The 20,321-nt window shown below is 44.7% G+C and overlaps 1 protein-coding gene across 2 annotated transcripts in view; it reads right to left on the minus strand.

The window, feature by feature from the left end:
- Positions 1-20,321, minus strand: part of PRR14 (proline rich 14) — a 170,963-nt gene that overhangs the window by 29,885 nt on the left and 120,757 nt on the right. For both annotated transcript variants that reach the window (XM_029606821.1, XM_029606822.1), the window contains exon 8: positions 17,498-17,613. In XM_029606821.1, coding sequence (XP_029462681.1) covers positions 17,498-17,613 — 116 coding nt within the window. The remainder of the gene's footprint in view (positions 1-17,497; positions 17,614-20,321) is intronic.

The following is a 20,321-nucleotide window of genomic DNA, read 5'->3' on the forward strand; positions in this document are numbered from 1 at the left end:
ACAATGAAAAATGGAGCAACAACTAAAAAGTATATTCTTATCTAGACCTAGAGTTCACAATTATGGGGAGGACTGTTAAATAATTAACAGGAAAAACCAAACCTAATAGGTCATATGCTAAGGGAGATCCTCAAATTGGTCTAACCCTACCAAGCAGGAAACTTTCCAATTGCTCTGCATCATAAAACATAGCTAGCTTTCTGCAACTTACAGTTTCATGGAAACCTTAACTGGAAAAACGCTACCAAAGTTAGGACTCTCTTTAACAAAAATATTTTCTTTCATTAGTGAGTCTCTTTTAGTACATCTGGTAACAACAAGATTTTATGGCCCAAAAACTGTACATGCTGAAGTTGGAAATAAAAGTTGCAGTGTCCAATGTTTACCAAACTCTTTGGTATATTCTACCAAAAGAACAGCACTATCTTGGACCACAGAATCAGATTGCTCCAAAAAAGTGTGCCAGATAAAGAAACTGGAACAATATTCGGATCTTCCTGAGACAAAGATAAGCTAGTACCAAGTAAATAATAAATTGTATTAACACTGGGAATTACATCTTTAAACACTTTTAGAAAATTGTCATAGAATTTCTTAAACATATCCATATCTGTAGTCATTGGACTCCTAGGAAAGTTCAAAAATCTTAAATTTTTCTTCTATAATAGTTCCCAATGTTCTCAATCTTATGGCACAAGTTAACATTACCTCTAAATAAATCTGCATTAGATCCATGTAAAATAGAGTAATCTCTTTGATGGTAGTCAGCTGTTCAATATGATCTTTTATAGCTTGAGAGTTCTACTAAGTTTGTGTATTTACCCCTTCAAGTTAGACAGAACAGCATTAAATTCTCTGTGTAAGGGAATTTTCCAACTTGGATATAGCTTTCCATAGCATATCCATAGTGATTACCTCTGAATTCTGATGTTGGAAATTGGCAGAAGATGCTGTCATATTGGAGAACGGTGTTGGTACAGACATATCTTGAGAGGGAGGTGCTCCAACAAATATGGTAGTGGAAGAAGTCACTTCGGCACTCCTGGGCCCATCTTCAAACACCTCCCCCCCCCCCCTTGGGGTAATGTCAACACTAGAAGAACCCTTGGACAAAAAGAAGATTTCCAAACCGGTGCAAAGGGGTGCATCCTTTTGATATGCAGCTTAGGTGCACCGCTGCTCACCTGCGGGGCCCTCACAGCAGGGATGGCTGGCTGAGATAGTGACTGATGGAACTCTGAGTCTCTTAGACCTCCCCACTACCCTATTCTTGTACATTTGGGTATATGGAGGGTTTACTATTAGCAACTGAAGTTCGCTTATTCTATGAGCCAAAGAAATTGCTGTAAGAAAAAAGAACTTTGAGAGTTAGAAATTTTATGTGATCATGAGAAGGCTGCATGGCAGGTGGTAGAGGGTAGGAGCAAGCTGGCAGTTGAGCTTTAGTTTATTTCAGTGCTGGTAATCCTTAAGTTCTATTTGTTTTTCAATTGTTTTCTTACTGTGCAATAGTGAAGAAGGGCAGGCCATACATCTTTCCAACTGATCAACAATGGTTCCTGTCCCTGAGCACACTGACCGCTTTGTTTGCTGTGGCAAGAAACAGCTGGGTACTTCCAGAAGTGGGCCACTTGGGAGGATCATCAAAAAAAGGTTTGACTTCCCTGGCCCTGATTGTTTCACTGATGTGTCTGCTCTTTTTGGAGTTTGAAACAATTTTTATGAGTTTTAATTATTGGATGTCATTCTAGTTATTTTTAAAAAATTGTAATCCACACATTTCATAGTTCAAAGTGGCTCACATAGTAATATACATCATTAAAAACATGTCTATGTAGGGCAAAAGATCACTGCATTCAGTTCAATGCATCATCTTTAAAAGCTAGAGAAAAAAGGTAAGTTTTCAATAGCTTTTTAAATGATTTCAGGGTGGGCATTTCTGGAATGGAGTTCCATAAGTACGGTCTGGCAATGGGTATTGCACAGTTTCTCATGAGTTCTAATCTTGCTAATTTAACAGTTGATACTTCCAGTAAATTCTTGGATGCAGTGCACAGTTGCTTGGAGGGTTTGTATAGGACTTGAACAAGTTAATATAAATCGGTTATTTACTCTCTCAGATAATAGAAGGACTAGGGGGCACGCCATGAAGTTAGCAATTAGCTCATTAAAAACAAATCAAAGAAAATTCTTTCACTCAGTGCATAGTAAGCTCTGGAATTAATTGTCAGAGGATGTGGTTACAGCAGTTAGGGTACACTCATAAAATGTGCGTTCAAGGGCAGATAAAACCGTGTATTTGGCTGAACACACTATTTCATCAGCCTGTTAGTTATTTTCCAAGAGGGAAAGGATGGTATCCATAAGGAGTTAATTCTAAATTATTTTTTTTTATATAGACATTTGAGATTCCTTAGGTCTAACATTGGTTGAAGATTACCTGCTTCTTTAAAAATTGAAAATATTTGGAATAAAACAGAGCTCTTTTCTTGCAGTGGAATAGACTGTACTGCCTTAGCTAGTAAGAGGGATGAAATCTGTTATTGAAGAAGCATGAGCTTTGCAGTACCCAAACACTGGCTCGGATCCTTGATTTATAGTTCTTAAGACCCACTGGGGTCTGTTAATTAAGGACCATGCTCATTTGAAATGCTGAAGCGTCCCTCTTACTGGAAGCTCTCTTAAAGTGAGTAGGGAAGATTTGTGGAAATTGTACTCAAATTAGGATCAACTTTCATCTGCATCTGCTGTAGAGGCTTAGGCTGCCTTTTTTTTCCTGGTACACGACCTGTTTTGGATGATGTCGCTGGAAGGATGTAGATAGGAATACTGTTATCTTCTCCTTGGGTATAAATACTGCCTTCTACTGACATAAGACTGACCCTTTCTGGAGGTGGAGGTCTGCTTAGCCATAGCAATTGAAAGGGCAAGGAGGGTAGCACAGTGATCCATAACATACATTGTTTCCTTTACTTTCTCGCCTCATCCTCATATCTGAGTGTTTCATGTACATCCTCATGGAGGATGTACCAAGCATGCATGCAACCACGCAAGCCTTCTGACTCCCATGGTTACCACCAGAGTCCTAGAAGAGGTAGTACAGAAAAAAATGTAATACAATGTTTGTCAGTCTCTGCCCTCTGAATGGCAGGAATACAGTGGCTCATTTTATCTATCAGAAGTGCTTCTGCTAGCAATTGTAATTTTTGGAGACAAGAGAGATTGATCATATGCAACTGATGAGCTGCTATTCTACAATTTACCATGGTTCCTTGAAAGCCTTCTTTGCTATGTTGGCCAACATCTTGGTGTCTTTCCCAGGAGATTACGATTGTATATGTTTTGGAGAGCTTAGTTTTTCTTAAGGCTGAGTCTACTACTACAGAGTGATGGGGAAGTTGAATTTTTATCATGCCCAAGAGATGTTGAACTCTGTATTTAAGATTCAACTTCCTTCATGCAGAAAGGAAAGATAAAGGCATTTGCCACATTCTGGCTTGAAGCGCTTGAATCAACCTGTATATTACCCTGCCTGAATATTATTGGTCTGTCATTCAACAAGCCAAATATATCTTCTCTTGGTTTAAGTTCTTCTGGTAATTTGAAAGGAATTTCATCAGCCATCTTCTGCAGAAAGGTGGGTAGGACATGCTCTAAAGAGGAGATGTACTTCTACTGCTGATGGGAGAGATCAGGCACAAGACCTATGGATTGTTCATCCTCCGAACAGAATAACAGTGAGGCACTGGAGAGATCAAAGCCTTCTTGGTAATCAGATAAATCAACAACAGGGACTTCAGGAGGCATTTTATGGCAGACAGAAGAAACTTGCGATTCTGAATGGGTTTTGGCCAATTCAGCTGCGCGTTGATAATTGATAAGTTGGAATAATGGACTGGGCATTCAACTTCAAAGCCATGGTGTACAAAATAGGGGTCACATCTAATGGAAGGGGAGGAGGCAACTGACACATCAGTTAAATAACTTTACCAAATCTTCCCACATCCTTTTCAGAAAGGCATGTTGATCTATTGGAGCAGAAGAAATTGTGGGAGAACAGCCATTTGATTCTGGGACTATCATGAGCTTTCTCAGCAGTGTAATCTCTTGCCCTTTTAGCATAGGTTTCACTAGAGAGCAAAATTGCTTACATTGTAATAGGTGTTATCCCAGGACAGCAGGATGTAGTCCTCACATATGGGTGACGTCACTGACCGAGCCCTATTGCGGAAAACTTTCTGTCAAAGTTTCTAGAAACTTTTGACTGGCCCTATGAGGCCACTGAGCATGCCCAGCATGCCATGATATTCTCTGCCACAGGGGTCTCTCTCTAGTCTCGTATGTAGCAATAAGCGTGAGCAAAAATAAAATAATAAAACGTATCGGACCCAACTCTGCGGGGTGGCAGGTGGGTTTCGTGAGGACTACATCCTGCTGTCCTGGGATAACACCTATTACAAGGTAAGCAATTTTGCTTTATCCCAGGACAAGCAGGATGCTAGTCCTCACATATGGGTGATTAGCAAGCTAGAGCCTGAATCATTTTGTAGTGAAGCAACAGTGAAGTATTGCTGATGAAAATGAGGCTGCCGAAGATCACAGCAGGTCGGATGTAGAAGGAGATGGGATTAAACTGGAAAGAAGTTCTTTAAGACAGATTGTCCGTAGGCTGAATCTTGTCGTCCCTGTTTATCCAAATAGTAATGAGCTGCAAAGGTGTGAAGAGAACTCCATGTTGCTGCTTTACATATGTCAAGAACTGGCACTGAACGATAGTGTGCTACTGAGGTTGACATTGCTCTCACTGAATGTGCCTTTACTCGCCCTTGGAGAGGAAGGCCTGCTTTTTCATAGCAAAATTGTATGCAATCTGCTAACCAGTTGGATAGAGTATGTTTACCCACTTCTTGACCAGGTTTGTTTGGATCATAAGATACAAAGAGCTGAGTGGATTTCCTGTGGACTGCAGTGCGGTTTAAGTAAAATGCCAGCGCACGTTTACAGTCCAAGGTGTTTAAGGCTCTTTTCTCCTTGATGGGAATGAGGCCTTGGAAAGAATGTGGGTAAAACTATGGATTGGTTTAAGTGGAATTCTGTAACTACCTTGAGTAGGAATTTTGGATACATACGGAGGACTACTCTGTCATGTAGGAATTTTGTGTAGGGTGAGTATGTGACAAGTGCTTGTAACTCACTAACCCTTCTAGCCGATGTAATGGCTATGAGGAAGATAGTCTTCCATGTGAGAAATTTAATATCACAGGAATTCATGGGTTCGAAAGGAGAATGCACGAGTCTTGTTAAGACCAGATTCAGGTTCCATTCTGTGACTGGTGGCCGAATTGGTGGTTTAAGTTGAGTTAAACCTCTCATAAGCCTGTTGACAAGAGGTTGTATGGATATTGGTGCATCTCCCAGCTTGTTGTGGTAAGCTGAGATTGCATTTAAATGTACTCTTACAGATGAAGTCTGGAGACCAGAGTCTGAAAGATGGATAAGTAGTCTAGTAAAGAAGTTGTGGGGCAGGTGAAATGGTCAATACTCTTTTGTATGCACCACAAAGTAAATCTTTTCCATTTTGAAGAATAATTCTTTCGTGTTGAAGGTTTACGTGAAGCTATAAGCACTTGAGATACATTGGTTGAAAGATTGAGTGGTTGTAGAATCAAGCTTTTAACATCCATGCTGTCAAGGATAGGGATTGAAGGTTGGGATGGCGCAACCGACCCTGATCCTGAGTTATGAGAGTGGGAGCTACACCCAGGCGAATGGAATCCCTGATCAAGAGGTCTAGAATTGTGGGAAACCATACTTGTCGAGGCCAATACGGGGCTATGAGTATCATGGACCCCTTGTCCTGTTGTAACTTCACTAGAGTTTTGGTTATGAGCGGTATCGGAGGATACGCGTATAAAAGGCCTGAGTTCCAAGGGCGAGCAAAGGCGTCCTTGGCTGGCTGGTTTTTTTTTGTTTGTGTAGAGAACAGAATCTGTCCATTTTGTGATTCAGGTGTGACGCAAAGAGGTCTATTGTTGGTTGTCCCCAACTTTGAAATATCCTGTTCGCTATTAAGGGATCCAGAGACCATTCGTGTGGTTGGAACTGACGACTGAGTCGATCCGCCACTATATTGTGAATGCCTGCCAGATAAGTGGCCCGGAGAAACATTGAGTGTGTTAGGGCCCAGCTCCAAATTTGTGCAGCTTCTTGACAAAGGAGATACGAGTCCGAACCTCCTTGTTTGTTGATGTACCACATAGCTCCTGTGTTGTCCGTTTGAATCAGAACACTCGTGTGAAAGCCAGTCCTTGAACGCATGCAGCGCATAACGTAGAGCTCGAAGTTCCAAGAAATTGATTTGAAATGTTGTTTCGAGTTTTGTCCAAGTACCCTGGGTTTGGAGATTGTTTATGTGAGCTCCCCAACCCAAGGTAGATACATCTGTAGTTAAAGTTATCTGTGGGACTGGTTGTTGGAAGGGTAGGCCCTTGCGCAAATTGTCCTTGTTCGCCCACCAAAGTAGAGATGAACGTAGCTGGTGGGTTACTTGAATTGGAGAATACAGTGGTTGAATGGCTTGGATCCACTGAGATCTTAATGTCCATTGGGTTACCCTCATGGCGAGTCTTGCCATAGGAGTGACATGAACTGTGGAAGCCACGTGGCCTAGTAAGGTCAGAAACTGATGAGCTGATGCTTGTTTCTTTGAGTGAATCGAGTTTGCCAGTAGGGAAGTGTTTCTGCTCGATCCTCGGGTAGAAAAGCCCTTGAGAGTATGGTGTTCAATTCTGATCCTATGAATTGAAGGTGAGATGGAGTGAGATGGGATTTCTGATAATTGATGAGAAAACCCATGGAGTGAAGTAGAGTAATTGTTCGACTGAGAGAAGTTATTGCTCCTTGTTGAGATTGACTTCTGATGAGCCAGTCGTCTAGATATGGGAAGACATGGACACTTTTCCTTGTACAAGTGTGCTGCTATTACTGCCAGACATTTGGTGAATACTCTGGGAGCAGAGGCAAGTCCGAATGGCAGTACTCTGTATTGGAAATGCTGATGACCTACCATGAAATGCAGATATTTGCGATGAGGAGGGAATATTGGAATGTTAGCATAAGCGTCTTGAAGATCCAGAGAACAAAGCCAATTTCCTGTTTGAAGAAGTGGAAGCATGGTGCCTAGAGAAATCATCCTGAACTTTTCTTTTTTCAGAAATTTGTTGAGATTTCTGAGAGCTAGGATGGGACGTAGGCCTCCGGTTTTCTTTGGAATGAGGAAATAACGGGAATAGAATCCTCTGCCCTGCTGAGTCTGGGGCACCGTCTCTACAGCTCTGGCTCTCAGAAGGGTGGATAATTCTACTTGCAATTGAATTATGTGATTTTCGCTTAGATAAAGAGGTCTCGGAGGAGAATCTGTTGGAATTGAGAGGCAATTGAGTTGGTAACCTAGAGATATTATTTCCAGAACCCATTGGTCGGTTGTTATTCGAAGCCAATGGTTGTAAAAGGAGGATACTCGACCTCCTACCGGAAGCTCTGGATGAGGATTGGAGAGATGGCTGTGTTCCCTGGAAATGGCCTCAAAAGCCAGCAGCCAGACCAGTCTGTGGGGGAGGTTGAGGCCTGAATGGTCTAGGCTGAGCCCTTGGTTGTGGTCCTAGATATAGGGGGGTAATACCGCCTCTGTCTATAGAAAGGTCTTCTAGAATTCTTCCTTTGAGGCCTACGAATTGGCTGTGTAGGTGGATCCTGGGGGATCGCTGAAAGCTGCCTTAGGGTTTCAGTATGCTCTTTTACCCGATGTAGCCACTCTGGAAGCTGTCTCGAAACCTTCATGGGCCACATGGACCTCCTGTTTGCCTGCTTCTAGACCTTTATGATAATCATTTGGGCTGCTTCCTGATGCTGTGATGGAATAAAGTCCTGCATTTACTTCCACAAATTTCTTTGGTACTGGGTCATGTACAATTGATACGAAGATATCCTGGAATTTAACATAGCCCCTTGGAAGACTTTCCGTCCCAGGGAATCTAAAAATCTGTGATCTTTACCTGGAGAATTTGAAGAATGTGGTCTAATTCTCTTGGACTTCTTCTGTGCAGATTCTACCACTACTGACTGGTGAGGAAGCTGTGATTTTTGGTAGCCAGGAGCAGACTGCATCAAATATGTAGTGTCAAATATGTAGTGTCCATTCTCTTGTTAACAGCTGACACTGAGCAGGGATGTTCCCAAATCAGATGTTGTAGTTGCAAAAGGACATCATGGACTGGTACAGCTACCACTTGTTTTGGGGGGGGGGTCCACAAATTGAAGAACCTCCAATGTTTGCTGCCTGACGTCCTGCTCTCTGACCAGGTGAATGGGATGGTGTCAGCCATTTCCTGGACAAAGGTTGTGAATGTGAAATCTTCTGGTGGAGATTTTTTTCTTGGATCCAGTGGTGAAGGATCTGACATGAAGGCTTCAGATGAGGTATCTGAGTGTATATCACTGCAAGTGTCATATGAATCCTGTTCAGGTGGAGAAATTGTGGATGTTCTAGGTAGTCTAGGAATCCCTGAAGGACCTGGTTGTGGATCTTCCAAGGGTAACTCCTCTAGGTGTTCTTTCCCAGGTTTGGGAGGAAGAGCACCGACCACTTCATCGAATCTCTTCATTAGAAGATGGTAGAGTGCCAGTTCTGGATGTCCCGGGTCCCCGGGAGAGAGTGGCATCGATGGTGACGGGGCCGGAATCGACGATGGCGTTGGAATCTTCTACTGGTCGTGCCGGCGCCACCTTGACTGGAATCGGTGTGGGTACCGGCATAGACAGAATCGTCGGCATAGGTACCGGCATCGGTATGGTCACCGGCCTCTGTGCAATCAACGGTATCGGTGAGGGCACTGGCATCGGTTCAATAACCGTATTGGTGACGGCACCAGCATCGGCGAAGTTGCAGGAGTAGGTGTGTGTTCTTTCAGGGCCTGGAGCACCGCTTGTCTAATAAAATTTGACAATTCCTGCGATACAGCTGGTGCAGGCAGAGCAGCTGTATGTGGTGGCGGTGTAGGCGTCGATATCACGTCCGCAGATCCCTGTGGAGGTTCGACCGATGCAGGTATAGGCCCCGGCGCCGAAGGTAGCGGAGTTTCCTGAGACTTTTGCTGTTTAGCGGTCGGTTCCTCCGGAGAGAGGGGCATCACTGGAGTCAATGTGTGTCAATGTCAGTGGCGATGTTTTGGCCGATGTTCAACTACTGACCTTATCGATGCAGTCGACGTCTATGCATGATCTCCCGATCCCTCCAGACGACGTTTTTTCAATAAAATTCACTTTGTAATCCCCACTGGGGACAACTTCGTCGATGTTGAAGAAGGAAGGAAGGAGCTGGAGGTGAAAAAGATGTTCTATCTTCTCCTGTCGAAGTTTTCTTCCTTTAGGAGTCATCTCTGCACATTGAGGGCAGGATGAAACGTCGTGTTTGTCCCCCAAACAGATAACACACTCTAGGTGTGGATCTGTTATGGATATTGTTCTGTCACAAACTGGACATTTTTTAAATCCGGAAGCCATTTTTTGTCGACAGCCGTTGATGAAAAAATGGGAAAGAAAAATGAGAAAAAGTTTTTACTAAAAGTAAAAAAGAGACTGAGTTTACTCACCGGCCAGTGTAAAACTGAGAGAGAGATCCCGTATGGGAGAAAATTGTTGACTTTTCAGTCAGAAATATTGTGAGGAAAACTCACAAGGCTCCTTGATCCACGATGCTTATAGCAGCGCGGAAAAACGAAGACTAGAGACAGACCCCTGTGGCAGAGAATATCATGGCATGCTGGGCATGCTCAGTGGCCTCACAGGGCCAGTCAAAAGTTTCTAGAAACTTTGACAGAAAGTTTTCCCGCAATAGGGCTCAGTCAGTGACGTCACCCATATGTGGGGACTGTCATCCTGCTTGTCCTGGGATAATATTTCTAATCTTTTTGAACTGTTCGGTGCCAATAAGACATCAGTGCCTCTGCTAGATCAATAGTGCCAGTTTACTCTCTGCACCAATCTCTTCTCTGAGCAATGTGTCTCTCAGGAATGCCTGTCTTTCACTGTGCTGGTAATTTTCGGCACTGGAGCACAGGAATTACCTCTCTTTCTCTGTGCCAGTATCCTTTGGCATCAAAGAGCATAACTTACCTCAATCTATTGGAGGGGAACAGTACTTGCACAGAGGCAGTGCCAAGTCATGGTTCTAATCAAGATGGGTCTCTGCCCTATTTTGAACTAAGGTCCCTCTGCAGATGTAGACTTTCTCCTTTTTCCAGAAGAGGAGAAAGGAGATTGCAGAAATTCACAGATTATCTTTTGGCCCTGAGGGACATGCGAGTTCGATTGGTGCAGTGTGCATGTAGTGAGAAGAGTCCAGACATCTGACACAGGGATCATGGAAGACAGTCAAAACATTTTCTTAAAACAACTAGGACATCTTTTGAAGTCCAGTTTTGATTTCAACATCATGAAAATCACTGAGGCAATGTCAAACTGAATTTTGGAGGTAGAAAAATTGGTTCTTACTTGCTAATTTTCATTCTTGTAGTACCACAGATCAGTCCAGACTCCTGGGTTTTGCCTCCCTGCCAGTAGATTGAGACTGAGAAAGTTTTGCTGACATTGCTTCATAACCACATGTGACCTGCAGTTCCTTAGTATTGACCTGTACCCAAGCTTAAAAACAGCAAATTCTCAATAACTTTTACTTTTTTTTTTCCAAACAAGTCTAGATTCCATACCAAGAAAATAGAATGAGCGGATGACTCTCCACCTCTACAGATCGAGCAGGTTCTGGACTGATCTGTGGTACTACAGGAACAAAAATTAGTAGGTAAGAACCAATTTTCCTTTCCCCGTATGTACCCAGATCAGTCCAGACTCCTGGGACGTAACAAAGCTCCCTGCTTAGGGTGGCACCTGGAGAGTCCTGCTCGCAAAACACTCTAGCCAAAAGACCGGGACTCCAGATGCCCCACATCCAGACGATAGTGCCTTGCAAAAGTATGCAGTGACTTCCAAGTCGCCGCCCTGCAAATTTCCTGCTGAGAAACTAGCTGAGACTCTGCCCAAGAAGCCACCTGAGAGCGCGTAGAATGGGCTCGCAAACCCTCAGGAACCGGATGACTCTTAGCTATGTATACCAATCCAATGGCCTCCTTGAGCCACCATGCAGTAGTAGCCTTAGATGCCCGAGAACCTCTTTTTGAAACGCTCCACAGAACAAAGAGGTGATCTAACCTCGTAAAGTCATTAGTTACCTTAAGATATCTCAACAATGCTCTCCGCACATCCCAAAGATTAAGCTCCCTCGCATGAGGTGTGGAGGAGTCCACAGGAAAAGCTGGAAGCTCCACAGTCTGATTCACATGAAATGCCAATACCACCCTTAGGTAAAAAAAAAAAGAAGGTACCGTCCACAATGACACTCCCGAGTTTGAAATCTGCAGGAATGGATCATGGCCAGACAAAGCCTGCAACTCGGAAATTCTCCTAGCTGGACATATAGCCACCAGAAAAATTACCTTAAGGGTCAAATCCTTAAGAGTTGCTCTCCTGACCAGCTCTAAAGGAGCCTCACACAAACCCCTGATAAGATTAAGATTCCAGGATGTACAAACTTTCCTTACCAGCAGACGCACATTCTTTGCCCACCCCCCTCCCCAGAGAAACCGAACCACGTCTGGATGAGATGACAGAGAAGAACCTTCAACCTTGCCTCGAAGACAACACAGAGCAGTCACCTGGACCCTAACCCTTTTGAAGAAAAGACAAGATATCAGACACCCTAGATTTTAGAACCTGCACTCCATTAGCAATACACCAGGACTCAAAAACCTACCAGACTCTCATATACGAAAGAGAAGTAGACAGTCTCCTAGCCTGCAACTTCATAGCAATAACCGCCTCGGGATACCCCTTGCGTCTCAATTGCTACCTCTCAAAAGCCAATATGGGGCCTTGATGAAGACGGCCTGCTAGATGTCTGAAGCGTATTGGCTTGTCCACAGCCAAGTTGACTAAATCCCCGAACCATGGCTGACGCAGCCACTCCGGGGCCACCAAATCTACTTTGTCTGGATGTGTCTATCCACTGCAACACCTTGCCTACAAGTGGCCAAGGAGGAAAAACAAAGCAGAACCTCCTGAGCATATATGCCCTCGGCCCCATGCTCCCTTCTCCGACTGAAAAAAACAAAATGCCTTGGCATTCTGGTGAGTCGCCATAAGAATCCCCTGGGGACAGCCACACCTCTTGCAGATAAGCTGCATCGCCGTCTCCAACAGCTCCCACTCTCCCAGATCTAACAATCTGCGACTTAAAAAATCCGCTTGGACGTTTTCAACCCCTGCGATGCGCGACACTGCTATCTGATCCAGGTTGTTGCTCCGTCCAAAGAACAAACTCTTGAGCCTCCAGGGCCACCGCCCGACTCTTGGTTCCTTCCTGCCAACTGATGTAGGCCACCATCATCGCATTGTCTGACAGGACCCTCACCAACAGCAGAAAGGCACATAAGATGAAACGCACCACTCTTGTCTCTAACCGATTGATAGACCAGGAAGCCTCTTCCATAGACCAGCAGCCTTGAATCAACTGCTGCTGACAAACCACCCCCAACCAACCATACAGTCTGGCATAGATAGTAAGGATCACCTAATCTGGAACCTCCAGCTCCACACCATGAACCAGACTGGAGCTCAGAAGCCACCAAGACAGGCTCTCCCTGCCAACACCCTCTAGTTGCAAGGGAAGTTGCAGCTCCTCTGATAGCGGGTTCCACAGAGTCAAAACAGCTCTCTGCACTGGCCTCATATGAGCAAACGCCCAAGGCACTAACTCCAGGGTTGAAGCCATCAAGCCCAGAACCTGCAAATAATCCCAGGCCCTGGGCATCGGCAATCCTAACAAGCAACGAATCTGCACCTGCAGTTTCTGAACACGCTCCTCCATGAGACACCTTGCCATTCCGTGTGTCGAAATGAGCTCAAAGATACTCCAGGGACTGCGACAGAACCAGGTGACACATCGTATATTCACTACCCAGCCAAGTGACTCGAGAAAACCGATCACTTTCTGAACCAACTGACGATAAAGGTCCTCCGACTTTGCCCTGATAAGCCAGTCATCTAGATAGGTGTGCACCAGAAGTCCTTCCTGACGCAAAGCTGCCGCCACCCCCACCAAAACCTTGGTGAAGGTGCATGGAACCGTGGCCAACCCGAAAGGAAGGGCCTGAAACTGAAAATGCTGACCCAGAACCATGAACCACAGAAACCGTTGATGGTCTGGATGGATGGGTATGTGCAAATGATTTCAGAACAATACTGCAGTCAATCTTTGCAAGCACTGATTACTGCAACGTCCTGTTCTTGGGCCTTCCCGTTTAAACAACCAGGCCATTACAACTTTTACAAAATGCGGCCGCAAGAATACTAATGGGGAAAATGAAAAATGAGCATATAACACCAAGCCTAATGGCCGTACATTGGCTTCCAATTGATTCACGCATTCTTTTTAAAACGTTATGTATCCTACATAAAGTAATTTTTGGTGATCAAAGTGACTGGATGAAAGCTACAATACGATTACACACTCCTCAAAGAAACCTCAGATCAGCAAATAAAGGCCTTCTGATGATACCATCTATTACCATGGCTAGATTACCTTTAGTGCGAGAGAGAGCAATCTCATTAGCAGGCCCAAAGCACTGGAATGAGCAGCCACCTGAGCTAAGAAATTTGAAAACCTGGTTATTTAAGAGAGCGTACTGCACTGCTGTCTGAGGCATTTTACTAATCTTATTCTCTTATACTGTTCTTATCTATATTTTGTTTTGATTTTAACTGTTTTATTGTAAAACTTGTTTTATTTTTATCTTTATGTATTTTTAAATTTATTCTATATTCAAAGATGTATTTATATTCTTAATTATGTAAACCATTGTGAAAGTTTTTACTAAACGACGGTCTAGAAAACCCGATAAATAAAACAAAATAAATAAATAAATAGAGAAGCCAGAAGCTCGCCTTTGCGAACTGCCACTATAACAGACCTCAGGGTCCTCATTTGAAAATGAGGTACCTTAAGCGTTGCATTTACCATTTTTAAGTCCAGAATTGGGCAAAACGTGCCTTCCTTCTTTGGGACGACGAAGTAAATGGAATACCTTCCCATGCCTCACTCCTTGTGGGGAACAGGAATTACCGTCCCTGCGTTCCGCAACTGGTCCAGTGTTTCTCGAATCACAAGTTGCTTGTTTAAGGACCCGCAAGGAGAAACTAGAAACAAACCTCGGATGGGTCGAGCAAATTTTAACACATAGCTATCTCTTACTACACTGAGGACCCACTCCCCATAAAACTGTGTCAAGCAACCTCCTATGACAGGAACGATGACGTGGACCAGCCTTGCTTCATTGCGAGGACTTAGCCCCAGCTGCACCACCACTTGTGGCATCCTAGAAGAGTCTTCAGCCCCCTCGAAAGGATTGACCCTGGAGAGAGAACTGCTTCTGTGGACCTGGCATTCCCCTCGGTGGACGAGACCTCCTACTATCCTGAAAGCTGAACAGAGCGTGACAAAATCTCTTGCCTTTAGGCTTATCTTCTGGCAACCTGTACACCTTATCCTCACCCAGATTCTTCGTCAACTGCTCCAGGTCCTCACCAAACAAGAGCCGGCTTTTGAAAGGCAGAGGCTCCAACTAAGTCTTGGACGACACATCCGCTGGCCAGTTATACAACCATAACAACCCTCCTGACTGATACCGTAGACACCATTATTCGAGATGAGGTCCTTACTAAATCATACAGGGCATCAGGCCCGTAAGCAACCACTACCTCTAAGTGTTCAGCCTTGCTCGTCTTCTCGCTGGACTTCAGCTGATTTTCCTGCAGCTGCTGAATCCAGCGCAAGCAAGCCCACTGCATAAAACTAGAACAAATAGCAGCTTGTATGCTAAGGGTCAACACCTCAAAAATCCACTTGAGGTGCACCTCCAATTTCCAATTCTGAATGTCCTTCAATGCTGTGGACCCCGCAATAGGAATAGTCGTCTTTTTAGTAACCACCAAAACTGAAGCATCGACCTTAGGAAGGGACAACAGCTTCAACATCAGTTCAGACAAAGCATAGAGCTTCACCATAGCTATGGTGAAGCCGTCCGTGAAAAAGCCCACTCCATCGGCTTTTTCACGGACTTGTGGTAGGGGAAGGCTCTCGCTGGACCTCTCAGCCCATCGAGGACTGGATCAACTGCTTCCAAATCTGAGTCCTCCTGAGGACCCTTGGCCCCAAACTCCTGAAGAACCTGAGTAATCAAAGGCCTTAGCTCTTCCTTCCGAAAAAGATGGACCACCTTAGCGTCATCACCTTCGGAAACTGGAATCTCCTCCAGGTCATCTACCTGGTTGATGCCCCCACATCTGGATCAATCAATAGCTCATGCCCAGGAGGAACCCCTGTTCTCTCTGGGGCATCAGCAAAGTCCTCAGACTCATTCCCTATGTATGCTAAAGCTGAAGAAGGCCCCAACAAATGTTGGACAGGGGAAGCACGCTTTCTCAAGGACTTATTGGGTTTTGACCCCATAATTAGCCTGTCGTAAGGCCGGTTCTGGGACTCCAATGAGGATGCAATCGCTTACTGCTTAGCCAAATAGGCCTCATGCAGAAGCAACACAAAATTAGTGGAAAAAAGCCTTGAGGCCCTAGCCAAAGATGGAGGTGCCCCATGAATCAGCATGATGGGAACTTCTTCCCCATCCGAGCATCCCAATCCCTTCTGGAGACTGAACACACCAGGAACAGCCATGGAGGAAAATCCTCCTCCCCCCCCATTGGTGCGAGAAAGGCCGAAAGAGAATCCAATATGGCCTCTGTCCCCATGCTGACCCGAAAAAGATCTTCAACCCGACGCGAACCCCAATGCACAAGGTGCGCTCGCACGGCCGTCTGATAAACCCTCACTGCCCGAATAGCCTGAGCCCAGCCCTTGCCGATTAAGCTGCGATCGCACTGAGATGCATGGGTGGCAAACTGAATCATGCACCATTGCAATCACGGCGGGAATCTTATCTGAAGAGCAGCAAACGAGACAGACTCAGCTACTACTGAAAACAAAACACCCCAGCCACCAAAGCCAAAAGGCAGGAAGTCATCTTTACTTTTTTTTTCTTATACAATTTTATAGAACTTCCTCACTGGGCTGGAACACAGAGCTGCCAAAAGAATAGGCTGCCTAAAAGCTTCCCTGATCTGGACCACTAGATTTAACACCCCACGGAAATAAAGGAGCGAGCGTACAAAAGGTTTACCAACCCCCGGCTCGTCCACCTCAACCAGACAGGGAAGAATCCACTAGGACCCAAACTCCTCTGGAAGGAAGGCTCTGAAATCAAAAATTGTTCCCAGACTGCAAAACTGCAGGTTTTGCACCATCTACCATCTGCTGGAGACAGAGAAATGCTGAGGAACTGCAGGTATTACATGTGGTTATGTGGCAGTATCAGTAAAACTTTATCTGTCTCCATCTGCTGGCAGGGATGCAAAACCAAGGAGTCTGGAATGATCTAGGTAGGTACAGGGAAAAGAGAATCTTAGCAAATGCCAAGAAATAGTAGTACTGTCATTTTTTCTTTTAGGTTACTCGCTCCTACTGCTGAAGTAAGCACGGAGCCTGTCCTGCCAGGCCTGAATTTCTCTTGGCAACATCTTAGAGGAGATCGTGGAGCCAAAGCTATCATGGACCTCAGCCAAGCACTTGAAGCACTTGACAAGATGATCCATTATAGTTAACTTCAAGTGTGCCCAGGGCAAAACTTGAAGCCACTAGCTTTCTTCGCAAACACTGTGAGAAAAATAAGACATAAGAATCAAAAACAGGGAAAATTTCTCTGCCAGCAGATGGGGGCAGGCAGGGAACAAAAAAAACATGAAAAAAATAAAAACAGTAACTGGAGCCACTGGTTCACAAGAATACTCTAAAAAGGTAAACTTATAAAAAGCTAAAAATCCTAATTAGCAACTGTTAACTGGGAAATTAAGAAGCCCAAAGGTGCCAAAATAAAATTTTGTTGATGTTTGAAGGTGTCAGCTACAGAGCTTCTCCTGGAATATCTGGCAGCCACAGAAGAAACAAAACTGAAGACCTCCAGGGCCACACGTGACTCATTGTTTGCTTGTCGCCTGAGAAGTATAGTCACCTGTGCCTCTGTGTCATGTCTACAAGATACAGGGAATAGAGAGAAAAAGTGAGATAACGCTGCACAGGCATGCCACTGACTGGGCTTGAGAGAGCAGGAGTGAGAAAAAGACAGACAAAAATAAGCATACACAGATGTAAAGAGACAGAAAAAAGGTGAGACAGTGTGCTGTATACAACTGGGTACCATTCGAGAGTGTCTGAGTGTATGCAAGTGTCTGCAATTGAAATGTGCGTGTTTGCGAGTGCACCAAAGTGTGTCCTTACCTCACTGGCTTGGGTAACCCCATGGGTGTTAGGTTGCTCTGCTGCTTTGCTGGCCTTTTCCGAATTCGAAAACGAGAAACCTTCCCTGTACTTCCATGTTGGGAGTTATCCATATTCTGAAAAGAAGAGAAAAATTATCAAAAATTATAAATTTCCACACTTCTCTAGTATCTTCCCTCTTGAAGGTTAGCAAGACCCTAAAACAAATTCAACACTGACTAATATCCTAAAAGCAAAGTCAAGAAATGAATAAACATGGCAACATAAACACACATCAATATGCTACAATGTTTTTCATAATTATAATATACATAAAAGCAAAATACATTGGTACACTTTAGCAGATAAGAATAAGATTTTGTGCTGGATCAGAAAAGAGACATTGGAAAGGCAGAAGAGCAAAGAAAACAGGGAGGTGGATGGAGAGAAATACAATCAGAAAAGTAGAGAAGAATTTTAGTCCAGAGAAAATTAGAGCCTGTGCAGTTTTTGTGGGACTGCACAGGGTGTATGATTAAAGAACACTGGTAGTTCTGGAACTCCAAAATCCAAAAATTTAAAAAAAAAAAAAATTCTAGGATGACTAAAGTTTAAGTTATTAGAAAGGAAAATGGTTTCTTATCTGCTAATTTTTTTTCCTCGAATACCACAGATCAGTTCAGACAACTGGGTTTTGCATCCCTACCAGCAGATGGAGGCAGGCACTGCTACATAACATGCAGCTCCTCAGTATTGACCACCGAATGGACCAAGCCAAGATCCTTACGCTTAAACTCAATGCCACTCCCCATTTAGGGCGAGCAGAGAAAAAATAAAGTTGGAACCCCTTTAACCAGAGCCCTCACCTCAAAATAGGGTGATGAAAAAAAACTTTCAACCTTAATCATCATCTTTAGAAAAGGGGCTGGGCTTTTGGATTGATCTGTGGTATTCCAGGAACGAAAATTAGCAGACAAGAACCAATTTTCCTTTCCTTTTTATAGCCCAGATCAGTCCAGACAAGTGGGATATACCCAAGCTCCCCTATACTGGGGTGGGAACCTGAAAGACTCGCATGTAACACACTTTCCCCAAACAAAGCCTCCTCTGGACTCCGAAAATCCAATCTATAATGTTTGGTGAAAGTGTGCAATGAAGCCCAAATCGCTGCCGACAAATCTCCTGGGGTGAAACCAACTGACTCTGCTGAGGCGGCCACCTGTGCCCTGGCAGAATGTGTATGCAACCCCTCCAGAACAGTTCGACTGATAGAGAGATAGGCAAAAAAAAAATTGTTTCCTTTAACCATTGGGCAATCGTGCCGTCGGAAGCCTTAGTCCTCTTCTTTGCTCCACTTAACAAGATGAACAGATGATCTGAACATCAAACTGTTAGTGACCTTAAAGTAATGCAACAGAATCCAATGAACATCCAACAATTGCAGCTCCTTAGCATGCGGAGTATCTGACATCAAGTCTGGAATGACCGGCAGCTCCACCTTCTGATTAAGATGAAAAGTGGAAATCACCTTTGGTAAAAACGATGACACTGTATGCAATGAAACCCCATTGTTCGAAATTCGCAAGAAGGGATCCCTACACGACAAGGCTTGAAGCTCTGAAATTCACCTGGACGAACAAATAGCCACCAAGAAAACAGTTTTCAGGGTGAGATCCTTTAAGAACTCCTTTCTCAATGGCACAAAAGGAGATCCACACAGAACCTAGAGCACTAAATTAAGGTTCCATGATGGGCACAATCTCTTGACCTGTGGGCGCAAATGTTTCGCTTTCTTCAGAAAACGGACAACGTCCAGATGGAAGGCCAACAGTCTTCCCTGCAGCTTACCTCAAAGACATCCTAAAGCTGCCACTTGCATGTCAATCCTTTTGTCATTCCCCTTTGCAAAAAGGCCAAGACCTGAGAAACATTCATTCAGACAGGCTCTAAACCTTCCTCCATTCACCATGACTCAAACGTACACATTTGAAAGTAAGCAAGAGAAGTGGCCAGCCTTCTAGCTTGAAGCAAAGTAGCAATGACTGGCTCCAAATACCATTTCAAACAAACACCACCTCTCAAAAGCCAAGTCATGAGACAAAAGTGATCTGTCCAATCCGAAAAGATGGGCCCTGACAGAGCAACCCTCGCAGATGAGCCAACCGGATGGGACTGTCTATTGCAAGATGAACCAGAACCGCAAACCACGGATGGCGTGGCCACTCTGGCACCACAAGAATCACCCTTGCTGGATGACATTTTGGGGCAGATTTTAAAACGAACGCTTGGGCGTATATTTGTGCTTGCAACCCGATGCGCACAAATGTATGCCCGATTTTATAACATGTGTGCGCAGCCACGCGCATGTTATAAAATCAGGGGTCGGCTCACGCAAGGGGGTGCACACTACTGCAAATTGTATGCGCCGAGCCCTCGAAGAGCCCCGCTGGTTTTTCCCCCTTCTCTCTGAGGCCACTCCGAAATTGGAGCGGCCTTGGAGGGAACTTTCCTTCCCCCCCCCACCTTCCTCTCCCTTCCCTTCTCCCCAGCCCTAAAAGAAACCCCCCCCCCATACCTTTGTTGTGGAAGTTACGAGTGCCGGCGCACAATCCCCCGGCACAGCAGCAAAGGGCCGCTGTGCCGGAGGCCTTGGCTATGCCTCCCGGACCGCCCCATCATGCCTCCGGACCGTCTGCCCTGCCCTCTGCCCACCCATTCAGAAAAGCTCCGGGACATACGTGCACCACTGGGCCTTTTGAAAATAGGCCCGGTGCGTCTAGGGCTTTGAAAATCTGCCCCTTTATGCGATGTAATACATGCCCTACAAGAGGCGATGGGGGAAACA

Source organism: Rhinatrema bivittatum, chromosome 6 (genome assembly GCF_901001135.1).
Source record: "Rhinatrema bivittatum chromosome 6, aRhiBiv1.1, whole genome shotgun sequence".
NCBI classification, from domain to species: domain Eukaryota; kingdom Metazoa; phylum Chordata; class Amphibia; order Gymnophiona; family Rhinatrematidae; genus Rhinatrema; species Rhinatrema bivittatum.